Source organism: Myiozetetes cayanensis, unplaced genomic scaffold (genome assembly GCF_022539395.1).
Source record: "Myiozetetes cayanensis isolate MyiCay16 unplaced genomic scaffold, myiCay2020 scf5-8, whole genome shotgun sequence".
Lineage (NCBI taxonomy): Eukaryota > Metazoa > Chordata > Aves > Passeriformes > Tyrannidae > Myiozetetes > Myiozetetes cayanensis.
Window position 1 is genome coordinate 63,036,148 of NW_026087742.1, and position 18,605 is coordinate 63,054,752.

The 18,605-nt window shown below is 42.2% G+C and overlaps 2 protein-coding genes across 4 annotated transcripts in view; one reads left to right on the forward strand and one right to left on the reverse strand.

Moving 5' to 3' along the window:
- The first annotated feature begins 2,561 nt into the window (after positions 1 to 2,561).
- STOML3 (stomatin like 3) lies at positions 2,562 to 12,017 on the forward strand. Its single transcript, XM_050331663.1, has 7 exons — positions 2,562 to 2,673; positions 6,057 to 6,160; positions 6,956 to 7,028; positions 8,282 to 8,364; positions 10,048 to 10,251; positions 11,243 to 11,377; positions 11,779 to 12,017. The coding sequence occupies exons 1-7, from the start codon at positions 2,622 to 2,624 to the stop codon at positions 11,977 to 11,979; spliced, it is 852 nt and encodes a 283-aa protein (XP_050187620.1). The 5' UTR covers positions 2,562 to 2,621; the 3' UTR covers positions 11,980 to 12,017.
- A 2,110-nt stretch (positions 12,018 to 14,127) lies between these two features.
- LOC126648535 (complement C4-like) overlaps positions 14,128 to 18,605 on the reverse strand; it is a 57,963-nt gene continuing 53,485 nt past the window's right edge. For all 3 annotated transcript variants that reach the window (XM_050331613.1, XM_050331614.1, XM_050331612.1), the window contains 2 exons: positions 15,622 to 15,754; positions 14,128 to 14,442 (listed from right to left, as the gene is read on the reverse strand). In XM_050331613.1, the coding sequence (XP_050187570.1) occupies positions 14,304 to 14,442; positions 15,622 to 15,754 (272 nt within the window). In that variant the 3' untranslated portion in view covers positions 14,128 to 14,303. The remainder of the gene's footprint in view (positions 14,443 to 15,621; positions 15,755 to 18,605) is intronic.

The window sequence follows — 18,605 nt, forward strand, 5'->3', positions numbered from 1 at the left end:
AGCCAGTGCTTGAGAAGGCAGGTAGTATGGGCCTAAAAAGGTCAGAAAAAGACAAACTGAAATCTACAACTTTTTTCAAATCTCATGTGGCCATTGTCTGATGATTCTTTTATATACCTTTGGGATTGGCACTGTGGGTAAGAATCACCCTTCTGGTTTTAACAGACTTTGAAGTGGGCGCTTGGTCTGTATGATTTAGTCTCTACAGTTGGATGATGAGATAAGTGGGAGCAACTGGGCACTGTAGAGACGAAGGACTGGTGCCATTTGTAAATGCAGCAGTTTTTGCAGAGAAGTGCCAGAGAATGGCATGCTTACAGGTAAGCACCTAATCATGCCTGACCTGAGCCCTTACTCTGCTTTTTAAACAGAAGTTGAAGGCTTTAGCTTTATCAACGCTCTGCAGAAATAGCTGAACTGCCATCAGCCCAAGCCACAGTCATCTGATGTTTCTTCTAAGTCAGTAAGTCCTGCTAAAGCAGCTTTGAACTCAGTCTGATTGTCTTTGTGGTAGTGCCCTGACACAGGACTGCACCAGGCTGTTCAACACAGTGAACTTGCAACTTGTAAACTATTTTGCCCCAGGGGTCTTGTATTTTATTGTCTGAGTGTTCTGTAACACTCTGGGACACGAGTTATCCACATGCCCCAGTATAGCCCCAAGGAGAAAGGATTAAGATTGGCTTGCCTTGAATTGAAAATTTTTTAAATGGCAAGTAAAAGTGCAGCTGAAGTTAAAATGAAGAAACTAATGCTGTGATGTTCCTGAACACAAATGAAAAACACCATCTGCTTTATTCACCTTTTAAGGACTATATTTACAGGCACCTCAGGGAATTATCAATAAATAGCAGGGAGGAATTATTTCTGTTAAGATTTTATGTTTTGCTCATTTATCTGATGATATAAGCAGCTGTGTAAATTGTGGCATTCAAATGGCTCAGAATTAAGTTATTTTCAATAAAATTTTCAATTAAAAAGTTGCTGTAAAATGGAAAATTTTTGTGTTAGTTTTGCATATTATGCTTTTTCTTCTGAAATAATTAAAACACATTTTTCTTGTAACTGTTTATGCTTGCTACCCTGCTATTAAGCATCTGTCTTGAAGAGGTTTGATCTTACAGCTCAGTGTACAGAAAACAAATAATGAGGAAAATGCCTTAATGACTTAAAATGGATATTGTCACACATTTGCAAGAAGCATGTCAATCCCAATTTTTCAAGCTGTTTGTACTTATGGCTTTCACTGTGATTTAAAACATCGGTTTCGGTGGTGTAATTTCCTCTCTGTGAGGCTGAGAATGTGTTCTCAGGGTTGCAGTCAGCTTTGAATGACCCATCTGGGACCAGTGTGATTACTGTCAGAGAGGAAGACTTGGGTGAAATGAAGTTGGAACCAGATCTTCAGAGATATTCTAGATGACAGATGCCTACAGATAATTGATGCGTGTGTCTGTCAAACTCATAAATTACATATGAAAAAACACCCCTTATTTTTTACTCAAATAACAAGCAACAGCTTTCTCCTTTGAGAAGGTTGCCCTCCACTCCTGCAGCTTTCAGAAATGGCTTAGTCTGAAATGCTGTGTTTCGTTTGATCGTCAAAATATTTTGTAAAAAATGCTTTTATTTGGGGGACAGTTTTAAGACCGGAGCTGAAATGCTTCTCCAGTTTTTAGGTTGTCTTGCTCAACTGGGCTCGGCCTGTACTGATGGACAGTATGAAGAAGTGTGTGGTGAGCTATTTAACACAGCATGGAGACCTCACCTGGAGATTTATTTATGTTGCTGGTGTTTGAGATGTGAGCAGTAGCTGAGCCCCAGAACAGCAGAGGAGTGGTACTCAATCTCTACCTTCTGGCTTTGTAGAATCATGGATTGGAGAAGAGCCCTCTTAAGATCACCGAGTCCAGCCATTAACCCAGCGGTGCCAAGTCCATCACTAAATTACATCCTTAAGTGCCACATCTACATGTCCTTTAAACACCACCAGGGATGGGTACCCAACCACTCCCCTGGGCAGCTTGTTCCATGTTTGACAACCCTTTTGGTAAAGGAAATTTTTCCTAATTCTTCATCTAAACCTCCCCTGGCACAACTTGAGGCCATTTTCTCTTGAGATATTGCTTGTTTATTGGGAGAAGAGACTGACCCTTGCTTCACTTTAACCTCCTTTCAGACAGTTGTAGAGAGCAATAGGGTCTCTCCTGAGCCTCCTTTTCTTTGGGCTCAACCTCAGCTGCTACTCACAGGACTTGTTTTCTCTTTGTCTTCTGTTTCTGTCATGTCTTGTTTGCATTTTTTTCTCTGTGGTGACAGATTCATAGAAATTACTTCTAGCTTGTGTTTTTGGGGTCTAAAACCAGCTAGGCCAAATGCATACCCAGACAGAACACGGCCACAGAAGACCAGGGAGTTACATCAGAGACAACCCCGATCTGCAAGACTGTGTTTGTAAACATCCTCTCCTCACCAGGGTAACTAACTCCCAGGGGACTCTCATACAAGGGATTTCTCCTTCTCACTTTGCCTCCCTCTTCAGCAAATAGCATGAGCACTGTGCAGTTTCAAGGTACACTGCTGTCTTGTCTGTGAGGGGATCAGATCTTCCCTCAAATGGGATGGAACCCCAGAGGGAGATACCCAAGAAAATCAACACAGAGCATCTAATTGGTAAGCATTGTTTTGTATGTGTGGGTTTTTTTCTCAATAATAATAAAAAGGACCAGAACTAACCAAACAAGTAAAGCACATTTAATCTCCCACATAGTCAGGAGATGATAATTCAGAATCTACCACTCATGCTACCCTGCCAGAGTCTACCTTCTGCCAGCATGACCCCAGCACCAAAAATGACTGATTCAGCTATTGATACACTTGTAGGGTGGGATGGAGGGATGGAAAGGGAAAAGTATGACTTAAGGAAGGCAGAAGAAGAGTAGACTTAATGTGATTGTACTTGTGTGATGAATACCTACCTGGTGCTCTCTTCAAACCAAATTGTTACTGGAAATGTCTGCTGTTTTCACCGTTATGTCTGGCCATAGGTGTGGACAGTGCACTGGGACAAGCAAGAGTCTCAGCAGGATTGATTTGGGTGCTAGTAGAAAGCAGGAAGGGACATGGCGATTAAAGAAGCTAAGTCTACTCCATCTTTTGCTTTCTGTAGGAGACTTGGGAGATTTTTGCCCACAGTGAACTTTTCATTTGCCTTCCAAGTTTGTAACCCACATTGCAATTTTGTGTATCAAGTGTGTTTGTGATGTACCCTGAAGTGAATCTTATGAGTTGTCCTGGAGCTTTTCCACAACTACTAAATGATGAGCTCTTACAGTACAATCACACAACAGCTCTAGGATAGACAAGGTATGAGACCCAACCAGCACAGGTTTAGGAAGGGCAAGTCCTGTCTGACCAACCTGATCTCCTTTCATAATCAGATAACCTGCCTGGTGGGTGAGGGGAAGGCTGTGGATGTGTCTATCTGGACTTCAGCAAAGCCTTTGACACCATCTCCCATAGCATAGTCCTGAAAAAGCTGGCAGCCCATGGCTTGGGCAGGGGCACTCTGTGCTGGGTTAAGAACTGGCTGGAGGGCCGGGCCCAGAGAGTGCTGGTGAACGGGGCTGCATCCAGCTGGCGGCCGGTCACCAGTGGTGTCCCCCAGGGATCAGTGTTGGGCCCAGTCCTGTTTAATATCCTTATTGATGATTTAGATGAGGGGATTGAGTCCACCATTAGCAAATTTGCAGATGACACCAAGTTGGAGGGGAGTGTTGATCTGCTGGAAGGCAGAAGGGCTCTACAGAGGGACCTGGATAGGCTGGAGAGTTGGGCTGATTCCAATGGGACAAAGTTCAACAAGGCCAAGTGCCGGGTCCCACACTTTGGCCACAACAACCCCCTGCAGCGCTACAGGCTGGGCACAGAGTGGCTGGAGAGCAGCCAGGCAGAAAGGGATCTGGGAGTTTGGATTGACAGGAAACTGAACATGAGCCAGCAGTGTGCCCAGGTGGCCAAGAAGGCCAATGGCATCCTGGCCTGCATCAGGAATAGATATTTTCTGTAAGCTAGTCATTTAGGTGAAATGAAGAGAGAGACTAAAAATGTTGAATTCTGCTAAAGTGAACAGAACATCCCTTCATGAATAATTTCCCCAGGTTTCAGATTCAGAATTATGAACGATGCCCATTCCATGAGTTTTCCTTGATCTCTTTCTGCTGATTAAAAGACACTTGACTGCTGGTACTTTGTTTATCTAGTTGTAGCCTGACTCATCACTAGTGTAACGTGAAGTACACTATGTGGCAAATAGACAGCAGTGACTGTGTTAAGATTTTCATATTAAATCCTAAAAATTCTGTCTTCATTCCCATGGCCTTAAGGTTTGCCTCGTAATTTGTTCAGGGGCACTCCTCAAATCATTTGTACCACCGATTGCAGAATGCCTGATGATACCTCATGAAACAACTAAGGATTTAAAATTGCTGTTTTTTGGAAAGGATGAGGAGGAAACCTGGGGTCCCACTACAACAGTTCTGTGCCTAGCTCTCATGAACGCCTGAAACTGGGCCCTCTTGGACACACGTGTTTAAGCGTGAATGATTAAATCTGCAGCAGGGACCTCAAAGTAGGATGGGCAAAACTGCAAGCAACAAAGGGCTGGAGGTAACACCCAGGTGTGCAGCTACCATTACCATCAGGCACAGCCCAGCCATGCACGGATAGGAGGGGCAGGAGCTTCAGGAGGGCTGTGCTGTATTTCCTCCTCTGGGGTTGCTGGGAGTCTTCTGACAAACCGGTCAGTCCTGCTCTGCTGGTCTTTTAGCTTGTGTCTTACAGGTGAGGGAGCCTCGGGATGTTTTCATCGTGGTAACAAGTTGGTTTTTTGCAGACAGTATAAATTGAATTGTTTCCTATTTATCAGTTTCTATATGCATGTGAATTTTCTTTGAAAACTATCCAAAACACCTTGCACCTTTCCATCAGCATGGTGGAGGTTCTCTGAGGAGACCTCTGAGACTTTGTCCCTTTGTCCTGCCTCTTCCTCTTGCACTGGGAAACATAGGCTGTGGTGTTCAGCTTCCCATCTGCTGATACTCATGCCTGCAAAAATCCTCTTCTGGCCCAAACCATGCAGCCAGGCAACCCCTAGGACTATCTCATCCTGCATCCCTGCTGCTGCTGCTTACCTTGTGACTCTCCTGACGCATTTCTGCATTTAACAGAATTCAGTTGATCCTGCAGCACTCTGTCCTAACAACAAGACTGTCCTGATTCCCTCCTTGCCTATTCTTTGAGGATTTCAGCAACTCCAGCTGTTCTTCTCTTCAAAGACCACATGCTCCTTGGTCACACTTTCCTTGCAAAGAGCCTCCAGAACTTTTAGCATTTGAACAACTACTCACTACTTCCTTCCCTTCAGGCATCAAAATAATGAAATTTGGTGGGGAGTTTTTTGTTTGTTTGGTGGACTTTTTTTTTTTTTTTGAGAGGGGTTTTTTTTTTGGTAATGAAATTTTGAGATGAGACAAGCTCAACTCAATAAGACAACTGCTTACAATGCGTGGGTCTGCATTTTGACAAGCAGTAATTTTGAAGTTTATGGTTCACTGGATGAACTGGTCCATCAATATTCCTCAAAACCTTTGTATAAATGCAGCAATAGTTCCTCTCATTTTCCTTATTATCTGTTTCATACAAACTAAATCTTTTACCCCATCCATGGTGCACTGACAGATTCATACTCACGGATACTCCACACAAGGTTTTTAGTTCTCCTTCACAGCCCCCACCTTTGGCAATATCTTACATTTTTCCTTTTTCTTTCTGTTGCAAAATGCATTTTCTGAACCTTTTTTGACCTTTTGGGCAGAAGGGCCATAAGACTGGATGTTTGGTTAGGTCTTTGATGTCTTTCTTTGAGTGATGGAAGAAGAGGGAGCGAGTCTCTGGACTTTGCAGTCCTTTATGATTGCACTGGGCTAGATCTACATCCCTGGGATAACTCTTCAAATTTTGCATTCATTGCTCTTCTACCTTATATTCTTTTATAGCTGACAGGCGGGAAGGAATTGGTGTCTGTGGCTGGATCCTGGTTTCCCTTTCATTCCTCCTGGTGCTTATTACCTTTCCTATTTCCATCTGGGCATGTATGAAGGTAAGCTAGAGGGATCTGAGGTACATAAGAATACTCTGTTATCATTGGTGTTATTTTTTTATCAATTTAGTTAAGACAAGGCACTTTACATTTGCTTTTTGGAAATCATAAGGGCTTGTAGCAAAGATGTGTTCTGGGACGAAGATCCATGTTCTTTCACTAACTTTCTGTATCACCACAACTTTCTTGTTTAATTTCCTCCAGTCTCAACTTCCATCATCAGGTAAACTTCTCTGACTTACAACAGTGGGAAAATAAATCTACAGACTTTTCTAAAGAACTCATATCTGTTGCTGCCAGCAGTAGGGATTAACACAGGAAGATGGGTACATTGAGAAAAACTGCATAGCCTACACCCACACAATGCCCCTTCAGGACATGGGCATAATAATTTCAAGCAGTCTTAAGGTGTGAATTACATGAACTCCAGGCCTTCAGTAGTTGCGATGCACTAACTGAAGTAGTTAGCTAGGCTACCTGAGGTGAGACACGGTTTGCCTACAGCTCCTCTGAGTGTAGTGCTGATGTTGAGAGAGCTGTGGGATAGCCTCATTAGATCAGCGGCAATTCTTTCATATTTGATCTGTTTTGTAACACATTTGCAGGGCCAGGGTCTGAGTTTTTTTCAGCAAAACATGGGGTAAGTAGAAGTTGTAAAACACCTAGTGGTTTGCAGCTTTGTTGCCTCCTATATTATTTCTTCTTTTTTCACATTTAATATGTATGCCAAAGATTAAAGATAATCAGACCAGAGAGTAGAATTAGTTGTAAAATTCTAAACTTTAAATTTTCCAGGTTATCAGAGAATATGAGCGAGCTGTTGTATTTCGTCTGGGACGTATACAGTCTAAGAAAGCAAAGGGAGCAGGTGAATGCATGCAGTTTTATTCTGTTAAAATCCACCAGCTTTATTTGTTTTATTATGATGCACTCTAATCACATAGAGAATTGCAGAGGTTCATGAAATCCTTCTTCACGACATAGAGGGGACTGAGAAGGTTCTCTCTACTGCAGTTCCTTTACCTGCAGACCATTTGCTTTTCTGAAGAGAAGATAAAGCCACCCTCCTGTCACAGCACAGCAGTTTGAGTACCTTGATACCAGGTATGGCTTTGTTGTTGAGGAGATTGGACAACAAAAGGTTGAGCTCATGCTGCAAACACTGGTAGGGGACTGCAGAGAGATCTAAATGCAGTGTTCAGGTCTGCCTCAGATCTGCACTCTTTTATGAGTGACTGTTGTGGCCTTTCTCCATGTACCTCACTTCCAACACTGATTGTTGCTGCCAACTCCTTAGCTGTTTCTCCTCTGAAAATGGTAAATGTGTCAGGGCCAAGATATTCAGCATCTATGTAGAGTTTGTTACAGTCACTTCAGGTCAGGTTACAAGTCACAAACTCAAACCAAACCCAACATCATGAGGTGTTTGTGTTGGTGCATTGCCACCTCTGCGCAGTGAAACTGGGAAACCGGAAGTTGAAATAACAGGAAAAAGTCCTTTTCAGGACTGTCCTTCCTCTTGGATAATAGTCATGAGCTCAAAAGAGCAGCTGGGGCTGGTGCAGAGCTCTTCTGAGTGGCTCTGGGCACCAAAGCAAAATGCTGAGACTAGAATAGTTGTGTCCAGTCTCCCTCTCCAGTGAATGAGAGTGGGGACTTCTTCACAGGATGGGTCATATCTTGAGACAATGTTTCTCATGTGGGAACCACGCAGGAATGGATCTGGGGACGTCTTTCCTGGGTACAGACGTATTGAACCATAAATGGCTTATAATTTAAAAAGGGGAAACAGAACAAAGGCATGGAAGGAATTTTTGCCAAAAGTCTCATGGTAGATTTAAGACCAGAGTTGTAGTCTGCCCATTGCCAGAGCACAGCCTTAGGTCATTAACCTCTAATGAGTTCACATTATTTGCAGATATCTGCATTTCCCTATGTTATTTGAAAATGCAAAACCTCACTGTTGTGACCTCCTGTAGCAGAAAGAGCTTCTATAATGATAAGGTGGGCTCATTCTCCACTGTGTGGGTATTTCCATCTGTTTGCTTTGTACAACACAGCTGGTTCTGGACTAAACTTTCAGAGGTGTTTCATCTAATTATTTCTATTTTTATTTTTCAGGTATGATCCTCATACTTCCATGTACAGATACATTTGTCAAGGTTGACCTCAGAATGGTTGCCTGTAAGATTCCTCCACAAGAGGTAACTATTCTCTAGCAGCCATCTAAGCCAGAAACAAAAGATGCAACTGATTCATGGCATGATCCAAAAAAAAAAAAAAAAAAAAAAGATGTTTTATAATCTTGTAGCTCTCAGGTACCATAACAAATTCAGCTTCTTTTCTGTATCTTGAGTTTCAAACTGCTGACAAAATTTCTTCTTGCCCAAAGGAGCTGTGGATGCATCATCCTTGGAAGTGTTCAAGGCCAGGTTGGATGGGGTGCTGAGCAATCTGGTCTTGTAGAAGGTGTCCCTGCCCATGGCAGCAGGGTTGGAGCTAGATGATCTTTAGGGTTGCTTTCAACCCACACCATTCCATGATTCAGCTTACAAAAATGTGAGGATGCAGCATTGCAGTCAAGCTGATGTTCAGAACTGTGAGATAAAAGACAAGGGAAGTGGAATACAAGCATGCATGGGAGACAGAGAGAACAACAGAGAAGCGAATACAAAATTCCCACTTGTAAATGAATGTCCTAATGAAATTGGATCTGACATGGAGCTCACCCTTCTAAAGAGCCTTCTACATGTTCCTGAAAAGGCAAATTACATATGGGAAACAAGTCTCCTTAAATTAACAGGAATTTGCAGACAACATCCACAAAACTTAGACCCAAACAGAAATGGAGGGTGTATCTTTAGGCATTTTATTGACAAATATTGATTGAAGAACTTAATTGAAGAATTAGTTGCTGAGAAATCCTGTCCTGATTAGGCTTTGTCTCTATCTGACCCCAATCCTATGGTAGAACAATGCTTCTGCTTGTGGAGTTGGCACTGCTGTCCCCTCCCTTACACAAAGAGCAGAGGGCAAAGAGAAAGCTCCAGGGCCCCTTTGGCCTCAAGGATTGCCCATTGTGTTCCCCAGAAGCTGTTTCTTGGACTATTATCTTTCCATAATCACAAAGAGCCTTTTCTCAGAGTGCAGGTTGCAGGGTTGCATGGGGTGAAATGAAAAATTGCTTGTCCAAAACACAAGGCTGGAAGGAAGATGTTGCAGTACTTGTGCTGTACAAGGCTTAGCAGGTTTTGCCAAGGCTTCTGCAGCGGTTGGCAGGGCTTCTGGGAAGCATTTGCTTGCAGGCAGAAGATGCTGAGGAGAGAAGAGATAGTGGAGCATCATCAGTGCTCTGCTGAGGCCAGCTACCTGCTGAGCCTCAGGGAACTTGTCTGACAAAAGATGACACAGCACTTCTATGAATGCTTTAATATTTTTTTCAGTTTCTTCTCACAATTCTTTTCACTTTTCATTTTTGTTTCAATTTTCTGGTGTTTCTTACATTGTTTAGAGGAAGTAGCACAGATCTTCCAAGTTGCATGCAATGTATAACTTCATTAATGCACATTTCTACAAGAAAAGAAGAAGTTGACCATCATGTATTATTGCAGAAGAAATTAATTAAAGTTATGAGATTTGCTTACTATTGAAACTGTGCTTTAGAGGCTATGTACAACATTTTGTCCCAGTTTAAACATTGGTGGTGCTGGAGAGCTGTCTTGAAGTAATTCCTCAGGGTAATGACCAGGAAATCAAAGAAATTCTTAGTTTCGTTGAATTATCAGGGCCTTTGCCTCACTAGGGGGGGGAAAAAAAATAATTTCCCTTCCTAGGCAAAGGATGTGTTATTGGATCCTTCTCTAGTTCTTTACATTTCTCAAATGCAGATTCTCACAAAAGATGGTGTTACTGCCCAAGTTGATGGGGTGGTGTACTACAGGATCTACAGTGCTGTCAGTGCTGTTGCTAACGTCAGTGATGTCCACTCAGCAACCTTGCTTTTGGCACAGACAACCCTGAGAAACATTCTGGGTAAGCAAAGCTTGGCTCAGCTGCTGGCAGGTCGTGTGGAGATTGGACGCAGCATCCAGGTAAATCTGGCTCTCAAAATTCACTGACAAGCACTGACAAGGGAGATGTGTTCTGGGAGGTAGCAAATTAGAAATACTATCTCTTTCTCTTTTCAACAATGATAACAAAATCTCCCTTTATTGTTTTTTCAATTACACATCTCATTGCTTAGAGTCAGAAAGAGTTATTTTAAAGGTATTTCCCTAGGTTCTTGTAACAGAGTTATCTCTTATTGAAAAGCAATTAAGATTTTGAAATTATCCAGTGACCTAAATAAATCAGATTAATCTTGCACAGAGGCCACTGCAAGCATGGAGAAACGTTTGCTGCTCATGGGAAGCTCTGTCTTGAGCAGACCCTTGATTGAGGCAAGGCTTGTATCTTCTGCCATTACAACTAAGAGTACAGAACAAGTTGTTTTATGCTTCAAAATGCCATCTGGTTCCTTTCTTTATTTGACAGCCAAGAAGGGAGCAGAGAAAAAATCCAACACCTGATTTACTGTTTTCAGTCAGAGGCAAGGCATAGTCAAATCAAAGAGAGAGTCTACCCCTCTCCAGCCAGCAGAGTGGCCTTGGGCAGAGCCAGGGTCATGGTGGTGGCGTGAATTGCGGGAGTGCCCAGGAGCCAGAGCACAGAAGATTGTGTCAGTGCTGCAGGGCTGTGCCTTGCCTTTCACCCATGGTGTACAGAATTGTGCTGCTAAGGAAGTTGTTGTAGTATTTCTTTGTAAAAGGGAGAAGTTTGGTAAGTGCCCAGGTAAAGCATGGGAGTCATAATTTTGGAGGCAGTAGAGAAGCCACACAGGTGACACTGATGTCACCCAGCAAGTGTTTCATAAGACTGTAGTGCCCACCATATGCACACCATGCTGGATGCTTGTATCCCTGGAGGGTCTGTCTTTCTGCTGTCCAGGTTTGCACTCTGCCTGTCCTTCTATCCAAGTAGCAGGGTACATCGTGTGGCTTTCTCTCTGTACTCTTTGTGGTGTGTTGTGTGTTTATCCCTAAGGCTATCCTCAACAGTGCCACGGAGCAATGGGGAGTCAAAGTGGCCCGTGTGGAGATCAAAGATGTCAGGATTCCTGTGGCCATGCAGAGGGCAATGGCAGCTGAAGCAGAGGCTGCTCGAGAGACAAGAGCTAAGGTGAGACCAACAGCAATGTCTATCCCCAAGCACTCATTTCCTTGTCATAAAACCATAGAATTGTTTGGGTTGGAAAAACCCAAACTCTAAGATCATTGAGTCCAACCATTAACCCAGCACTGCCAAGTCTACCATGAAACCACCTCCCTAAGCACCACATCTACACGTCTATTTAATATCTCCTGGATTGGTGACTCTACCACTTCCCTGGCATCCTGTTCCTGTGCTTGACAACCTAACTTTTTTCTGATAACCAGTCTAAACCTGGGGCAACTTGAGGCCATTTCCTCTTATTCTCATGTTCCAGGAATCCAAGTATTTGTTTGTTTTCTCATTGTAAAGTGGGTTTTCCTCGCTAAGGGCAGTGTCACCATGGCATTTCCACTTCTATTCCTTTGCAGGTTGTGGCAGCAGAAGGAGAAATGAATGCTTCTAGAGCTCTCAAGCAGGCCTCCATGGTGCTGTCCGAGTCTCCAGCAGGTCTTCAGCTGCGTTACCTGCAAACATTAACAACTGTGGCAGCAGAGAATAATTCCACCATTGTCTTCCCTCTCCCTATGAATATGCTTGGGAGTTTGGGGCAGAAAAGTAGAAGGGGATAGCTTCTTAGCCAGAGATATTGAAAGGTTTCCTCAGGAAGCAAGGGGTTCCAGATTCCCAGAAGTAAAGTAGAAGCATGCTTGGGTCCTCTGTCCCAAAAACAAGAGTAAAATGAGTTTAATAATCCTACATAGCTCCCACATTCTGCATCTGCATTTGCAAAGTTTCAGCTTAGCTCACCATCAAGTAAAGTGGAAGAAAATATATAAAATGCATGCTAGACCTAATATAAAGATGCTTTCACCACACTTTACAGAGTCCTGAGTGGAGCAATTATTTCGTGTTTGTCTGCTAAGCAGGAACCTCTGAGCTAGTTGATGGACTTCATGCAGCAGAAGGGTCAGATACTGGCATTTAACTCAAGTCCTGTGCAGTGGAAAAGAAGGATTTCACTCTTAACCTTAGAGGTATCTTTTCATAAATATTAGTGGAATTACTGTGTAATTGGTATGTCAGTGGAACAGGCTATTCTTTATCTTACATTAGTAGAAATTAGTACTTGCTTTACTAACCTCAGCTGTATTTTGCCATATCACTGACACTTATTTGAGCTCTGTAATAAAAGAAAGAGAATATATGACCAGGTATTACAGTCATATTTCCTAAATGTGAAAGCTGGGGCAAACCTCAAGGCCCTCTGTTAATTTAAGCATTCGTCTTAGACCTTCAGTAGGTTTCTTATCCTCCTTTGCACATATCACGAAGCAAATGTTCATAAAATGAGCCTTCCCACCCTCCAACCATACAAATCCTGGCAGCTGAGATGGGGACATTGCTGATATTTGTGTTCAGCTGACATTAAATTTGAGTTTGCTGCCTTTAAAAACAGCTGGGCATCTCACACAGTGTGAGCACACAGCAATGAGCTGTCTGCTGTGAATCTGAAAGCTCTTGTGATAGAGCTGTTCTGGTGGGTGCTTTTGCCCTGTAATGTCTTGTCCACACAAGGCTCACTGCTGCCTCTCCTGTCAGTGGAGTCATTTGACTCCAAATTACCAACAGCAGCATGGACCTGCTAATTATCATATCATGGATACAGGCCCTTTTATTTTTACTGCAGTGTAGCACAAGCAGTCCGGGTGGCAAACGTTTGTGCTCAGTAGCTGCTGGCAATGTGGTAGATAGATGGTGGTATGAACATCTGAGGATGGTGACCTATTCAGCAAACACAGCTTTTTGTTGCAGCTCTTCTCTGCTTCAGATATGACGGCCAAATGGCATTTTTCTGGCAAACTAAAGTAGCAAAACCTGCATTTGCAAGTCATCTGCTTATCAGTGTTATCAAAACACTTTCTTACAGATTTTTTTCTTATCCTGAGAAAAGAGAAGTTTTGAGTTTTGGGATAAATTTTCATTGTCAACTGAGTTTGATATTTGTGGAAGCCACAAAATATACGTATACATATATATACATATACAACCTATTTTATCTGCAGCAGTGAAACCCCCACCTTTCCCTTTCAAATATTGCATTTCCACTACAGAGCTGTATTCAGAGCCCCAGAAGCAGCAAGCTTTTAGGAAAATGTGACCACAGGTTGTGTCAGTTGTTCTGTTCTGTGGGGGTTTTTTAAGTAATGCAAATTAATTAAATTTTAAAAAACCCCACACCAAACCAAATTTGAAAGACATGACCACAATCAAAAGCAATTCCATGCCCTCAGTGAGCTGTCAGCCCTAACTAACTTGTGCAGGTCTCCCGAGTCAGGCATAGGATATGTTATCTAGTCCAGTTATCTAGTCCAGTCACCTGTCCCTAAGTTGGCTAGCTCCTCTTCCAGCTTCAGCTGTGTGTATGGGAATCCTGCTGTGCTACAAGTGGCATCATTTGTTACACTACATCAGGACTCACAATTAAACCCAGAAACTAGGTGATATGTTGAAGCATGAGTGGCAGTATCTCTTTCAGCAGCAGTGTAACACAGGCTGTTCTTGGTAAGTCCTGGAATGTCCAGTTGTCTTTCTGACCCATGGAAATTTCTCGAGCTCTTTTTCCTGGGAGGCAGGAATTAATCAGCTCTGCAAGAAAAATGTTTTTTTCATTTGACTCTCCACAGGATAATTGCACTGTTATATAATGGATCAGGAAGACAGAAATTCCTCCTCTCTCTTTGCCAGTGTCAGGTACAATAAACACAATAACTAGCAGAGTAACTGCATTTTTTGTTGTATTACTCCCACACACAAATCTACAAGGAATACCCCAGAGAGCAAAACAGCAATGGAAGCAGCCCTGCAATGTTTCAGGTGCCACTTGGGTGCACATTCTTTGCAAAAAAAATTTGGGAAGGAGGCAAGCCGCAGTCGCACGGATAGGATGTGGGGATCAGAGGAGGCACAGGCTGTCAGACGTGTTCAGGAAGTCCTGCAGGTGAGCGCAGCTTTGCCGACGCAGGGTGCTGCGGCACTCACTGGTGCTTGGAATTTTCTCTATCCAGGCTTGTGCATCAAGGAAGTACTGCATCCTGAGTGAAAATGGGACAGATAAAGAAGATGAGTCATTATTCCTGACATGGAGCAATGGGAAAGCATAATCCCTGAGATGCTGCATGCCTCCACGGAGGCATCTCTGAGATGAGGAGTTATACTAGCTAAGAAACTTTCCTGAAACTTAATTTCACCAGCAGGTTAACTGAGCTTTGAATAAAGTTTGAGAAGTGTCAGTGCTCAGCTGGGACAAACCTGGCTGTACTGGTGTTTTGAGAATGTCAGGTAAGCCTGGGCTAAGTTTCTGTTAGAGCTTTCCAGAGTGGCATAAAAGACCCCAGTGCACATCAGTGAGACACAGTGAGGGGCAGTTTAGTTTCAACAGTGTCCCAAAATGTTTCCTAATTTTTTTGTGCTGAGAAGCTGTGTTACTTCGAGTATTTTATAACTGGACTGGAGAAGACTTTGGAGGTTACACCTCTTCCAGGAGGCCCCAGTCTTTAGCAGGCTTCTGCTGAACAAGGTCCCTGCTTAGACACTCACTTTGGTGTCATACAGACATGGGGGTGGGACTGTTTAAGGTTTTAGGAAGTGGCGCTCACAATTTGATGGGGGTCTCCCTCCTAGAAGTTTTCAGAGGCACTACCTTTCTCCACTTCTGTGAAGGGAAATGAAACACTTAAGATGCCTTCGTCCCTGAATATTTGATAGTGTCAGAGTAAACTCCTACTCAAATAAATTGTCTTTTTTTTTATTAAAGAGTGACAATGGGAAATTAGAAGAATATGCTATTTACATGTATGATATAAAAAACTTTGGGGGCTGCTCTTAGTCATGGTAATGCTCATTTCTTTTGCAAAAACAGGAGTTGTTTAAAGCATCTACAGTAGGTGGACCACGCAACTCTTTCCATTCTCCTTTCCCAGCTGTGAGTTTTTAACCCAGTGGAGTCAGGGCCAGACTTAATTCTGAGAAGTCTGGGAACCAGGCTCTGCAAAGATGCATGAGCCAATAGATTTGGGTGGCTCAGCCATTCCTCACAGCTACCATTTTGTCTATGGAGTGGAACTCTTTGCTTTTTAGTAAATCCAGTAGAATCAGTCTCTGAGAAATTTGGTCCCACCTTTGCTTTTTGGAGGTATTCTCATAGACTGAGTATCCTCTGGATTTATGGTCCGTGGTAGCAGCTGCTGCTGCTCAGAAACCATTGCACTTACTTGTTGTTACAGTCGACTGTTTCCCCATCTTTCCCCATGAGGAGGTACTGTTTGCCAGGGACCATGTTTAACTTGCATGTGGAGCGTGTTAGGAACTGTCGGTGGACACCCACTTGGATGCTTTCATCATCAGCTGGGGGACAAGAAGAGAAAACCCCATGAACTTTTCTAACAAAGAGTAGAACTGTAACGCACAAGGCACAAGCCTTTGGGATCATTTGCCCCACTGCTAAGACAAAGTAATATTTCACTTGGGAATTGTAGCTTGACATGGGGATAAATGGCCATGCTTTGGTAGGATAGGTTTCCCTTAGCATTACCTGACAAAAAGTAAGCCACTTTTGCCTTAGATGGTTGTCTTGGCCTCTGCAGTAGTTATTGAAGGAGCTGTTTTGCTATAGACCTTTGGACTTTTCAGACCTTATGGAGTTTGTTTAATTCTCAGAGATTGAGGGAAAAGCCAAGAAAAATAGAAAATGTGCTGTCTTCTATTTCAGATTTCTCAGGCTCAGAGTGGTCTTAAAAGCCAGCATACTAAATTCAAATATCTTGTGGCTCAACAATGTAGCAGACAGTATTAAAATCTCACTCTCCTTAGTACATTTGACCTGATCTTCACTGATGTAGCCTTTACACTACTCCCTCTAATCTGATACATGGGACATGCTCCTGGTGATCTCCATGTTAAAATAATTTAGAAGATTCTGCTCTGGATCCTGGCCCAGAAGATTATTCATTCAGAACTGCATTGCCCACTACAGAAGTGAGCATCCAAGGCAGTCGAGATGGCTGCTCTGTTACTGCAATGACATGAGAGCTGGAAAGATGCTTATTATCAGACCAATCTCACTTATGAAGATATTGTGTTGTTTAACTAGAACAACAGTTTTCAAAGTCCATTTGTAAAAAAAATGCAAATAACTGCAATATTCTGCTTGTTCACTCTCTTTCTAACTATAATTTGAAATGTCCTGGTGATAAATTCAATATTAAACCAGCTTGAATTACAGGAAAGGCACCACAGTCTTTCTATCAGTTAACAGAAACTTGCACAGCTTCTGCTCTCTAAAGTATTATATTAAAAGTATGGAAAGTTTAGTATTCAAAATGAAACCAAAATAGAGTAAAAACCTGGAGTAGGATATTTCAACATTAGTAAGATTTCAGAGAATTTGGCATGGACTGTGCAACCTAGCTTTAAGAACCTGATCTACTTCCTTGGTAAAACATACATGGATTTTACAAATCGTACTTATACATCTATATTTTTTCCAAAGAATAATAAGTACTGTAGGTTTTCTCATACAACCCATGACCTTTTTGTTGTTCCCATGCTACATGGTGGACTGAATTTTCATTTTGTTCATGGAATGCAAAAATGGATCAGAACTACTTCAGAAAATTATGATGTTATGCGTCAGGTTCATTTGGCTTAAATTACCAAAGTGTTTCTCAGTTCATATACTTCACAAGTGGTCTAATTCAATTGAGACTGTGGCGACTGTAAGCATTTGAGTTGTTACCTTAACAGGTTATTACATAATTTTCAATTCTAAATCTCCAATTAAAAAAAATATTAAAACATAATGTTTCAAAGCTTCCAAGTAGAATGTAAGAGAAGCAATTACTTCAAGTTTTAGAATCAAACAAAAAAACTGGGGTGGAAAAAAAAAAGGAGATTAAAAAAAGGATTCTGTACTATTTTGCATAGGCTATACTCTTCCTCTAAGAGGACTCCTAAAGGACTCATAGGATAGCATAAATATTAGTCATCCAAAACATGGGCACTAATTCAATTATTAATCAAGGTAATCCTAGAACAACACATCTGCAAAATTCTCTTTTGCTGACTCCCAAACACAAATAAGTGTTTCCATCTGTCTTCTGAACCTGTCCTTTATTTCAAAAATTGATACTGAAATAATGACAGGGATCCATGGAATGAGATTTTACCCTACTAATTCTCACCTACTCTTGGTGATGGCAACATAGGCCAACCTCAGTCAAAAGAGCCACATAGAATACAGAAGATAACAGCTCTAGCTCAGTCACAAGCTGATTTGGGTGCAATAATTTGCTTTTTCTTTGTCATCATGGCTTCATGCCTCCTGCCAGCCTTTCCCAAGCCTGCTGAAAGCCTGCTGTTGAGAAGCTGCATTAGACAGCACAAACCAAAGGGGATTTTAAAGTATGTGGGAATGGGAGAAGACATCTTTTCCCTTCAACTTCACATTCAAAGGATGTTTCTCTCAGCTACTGAGAAAAAAAAAAAATTCTTTCCATGCTTGCCTGAAAGTTGAGAGTACTAAAGCATTGGGACCCAGAGCTCTAAATCCTTTAAATCCTGTAGGTGTTCTAAAGAGATTAATGAAACTTTCCCACAGAATACCATAATTTCCCATAGCCAGTATTTTGATCATTAAGTACATTATCATTTCGCTGCATATGGAAAGCCCCGTATATCAGATGCTCTCTCTGGACTCATAAAGAGTGGACCTGATTTTCCAACAGGAATTGAACACTGGGCACAGAACACAAGCTGTGTGCCATAAAGTACTGTGTGGCATTGCCAGTCCCCTGAGCAAAGATTGATCGAATGAGTTAATTATTCTGTTCCAGAGAGGGAAGAATTCAAAACCCTTGAAGTTTCTTTTTAAAGGCAATCTCTGGCTGCCAAACTCATAACTGGCAATTGCATGATACCACAGTGGCTGCAGTCTGAGATGTCATGTGAGAATTTCCCCAGAAATTACTGTGAAGAGTATCAGTGTTGGCTGATACTGCTGGTTAAGTTCACACAGGGACAGCTGGGATGACAGGCCTGCAAAACGATGTTGTCTAAGTGCAAGAAACAGAAAGGCTTCTTTGTTGTTATCACAGTTATTAAACTGAAGTTACAGAAGTTTTCCTGTGTTCATTGACTTGAGGCAAGTCATTGTGGACAACTCAGTCTATTCTTCAAGGATTGCAATTGCTTCATAGTT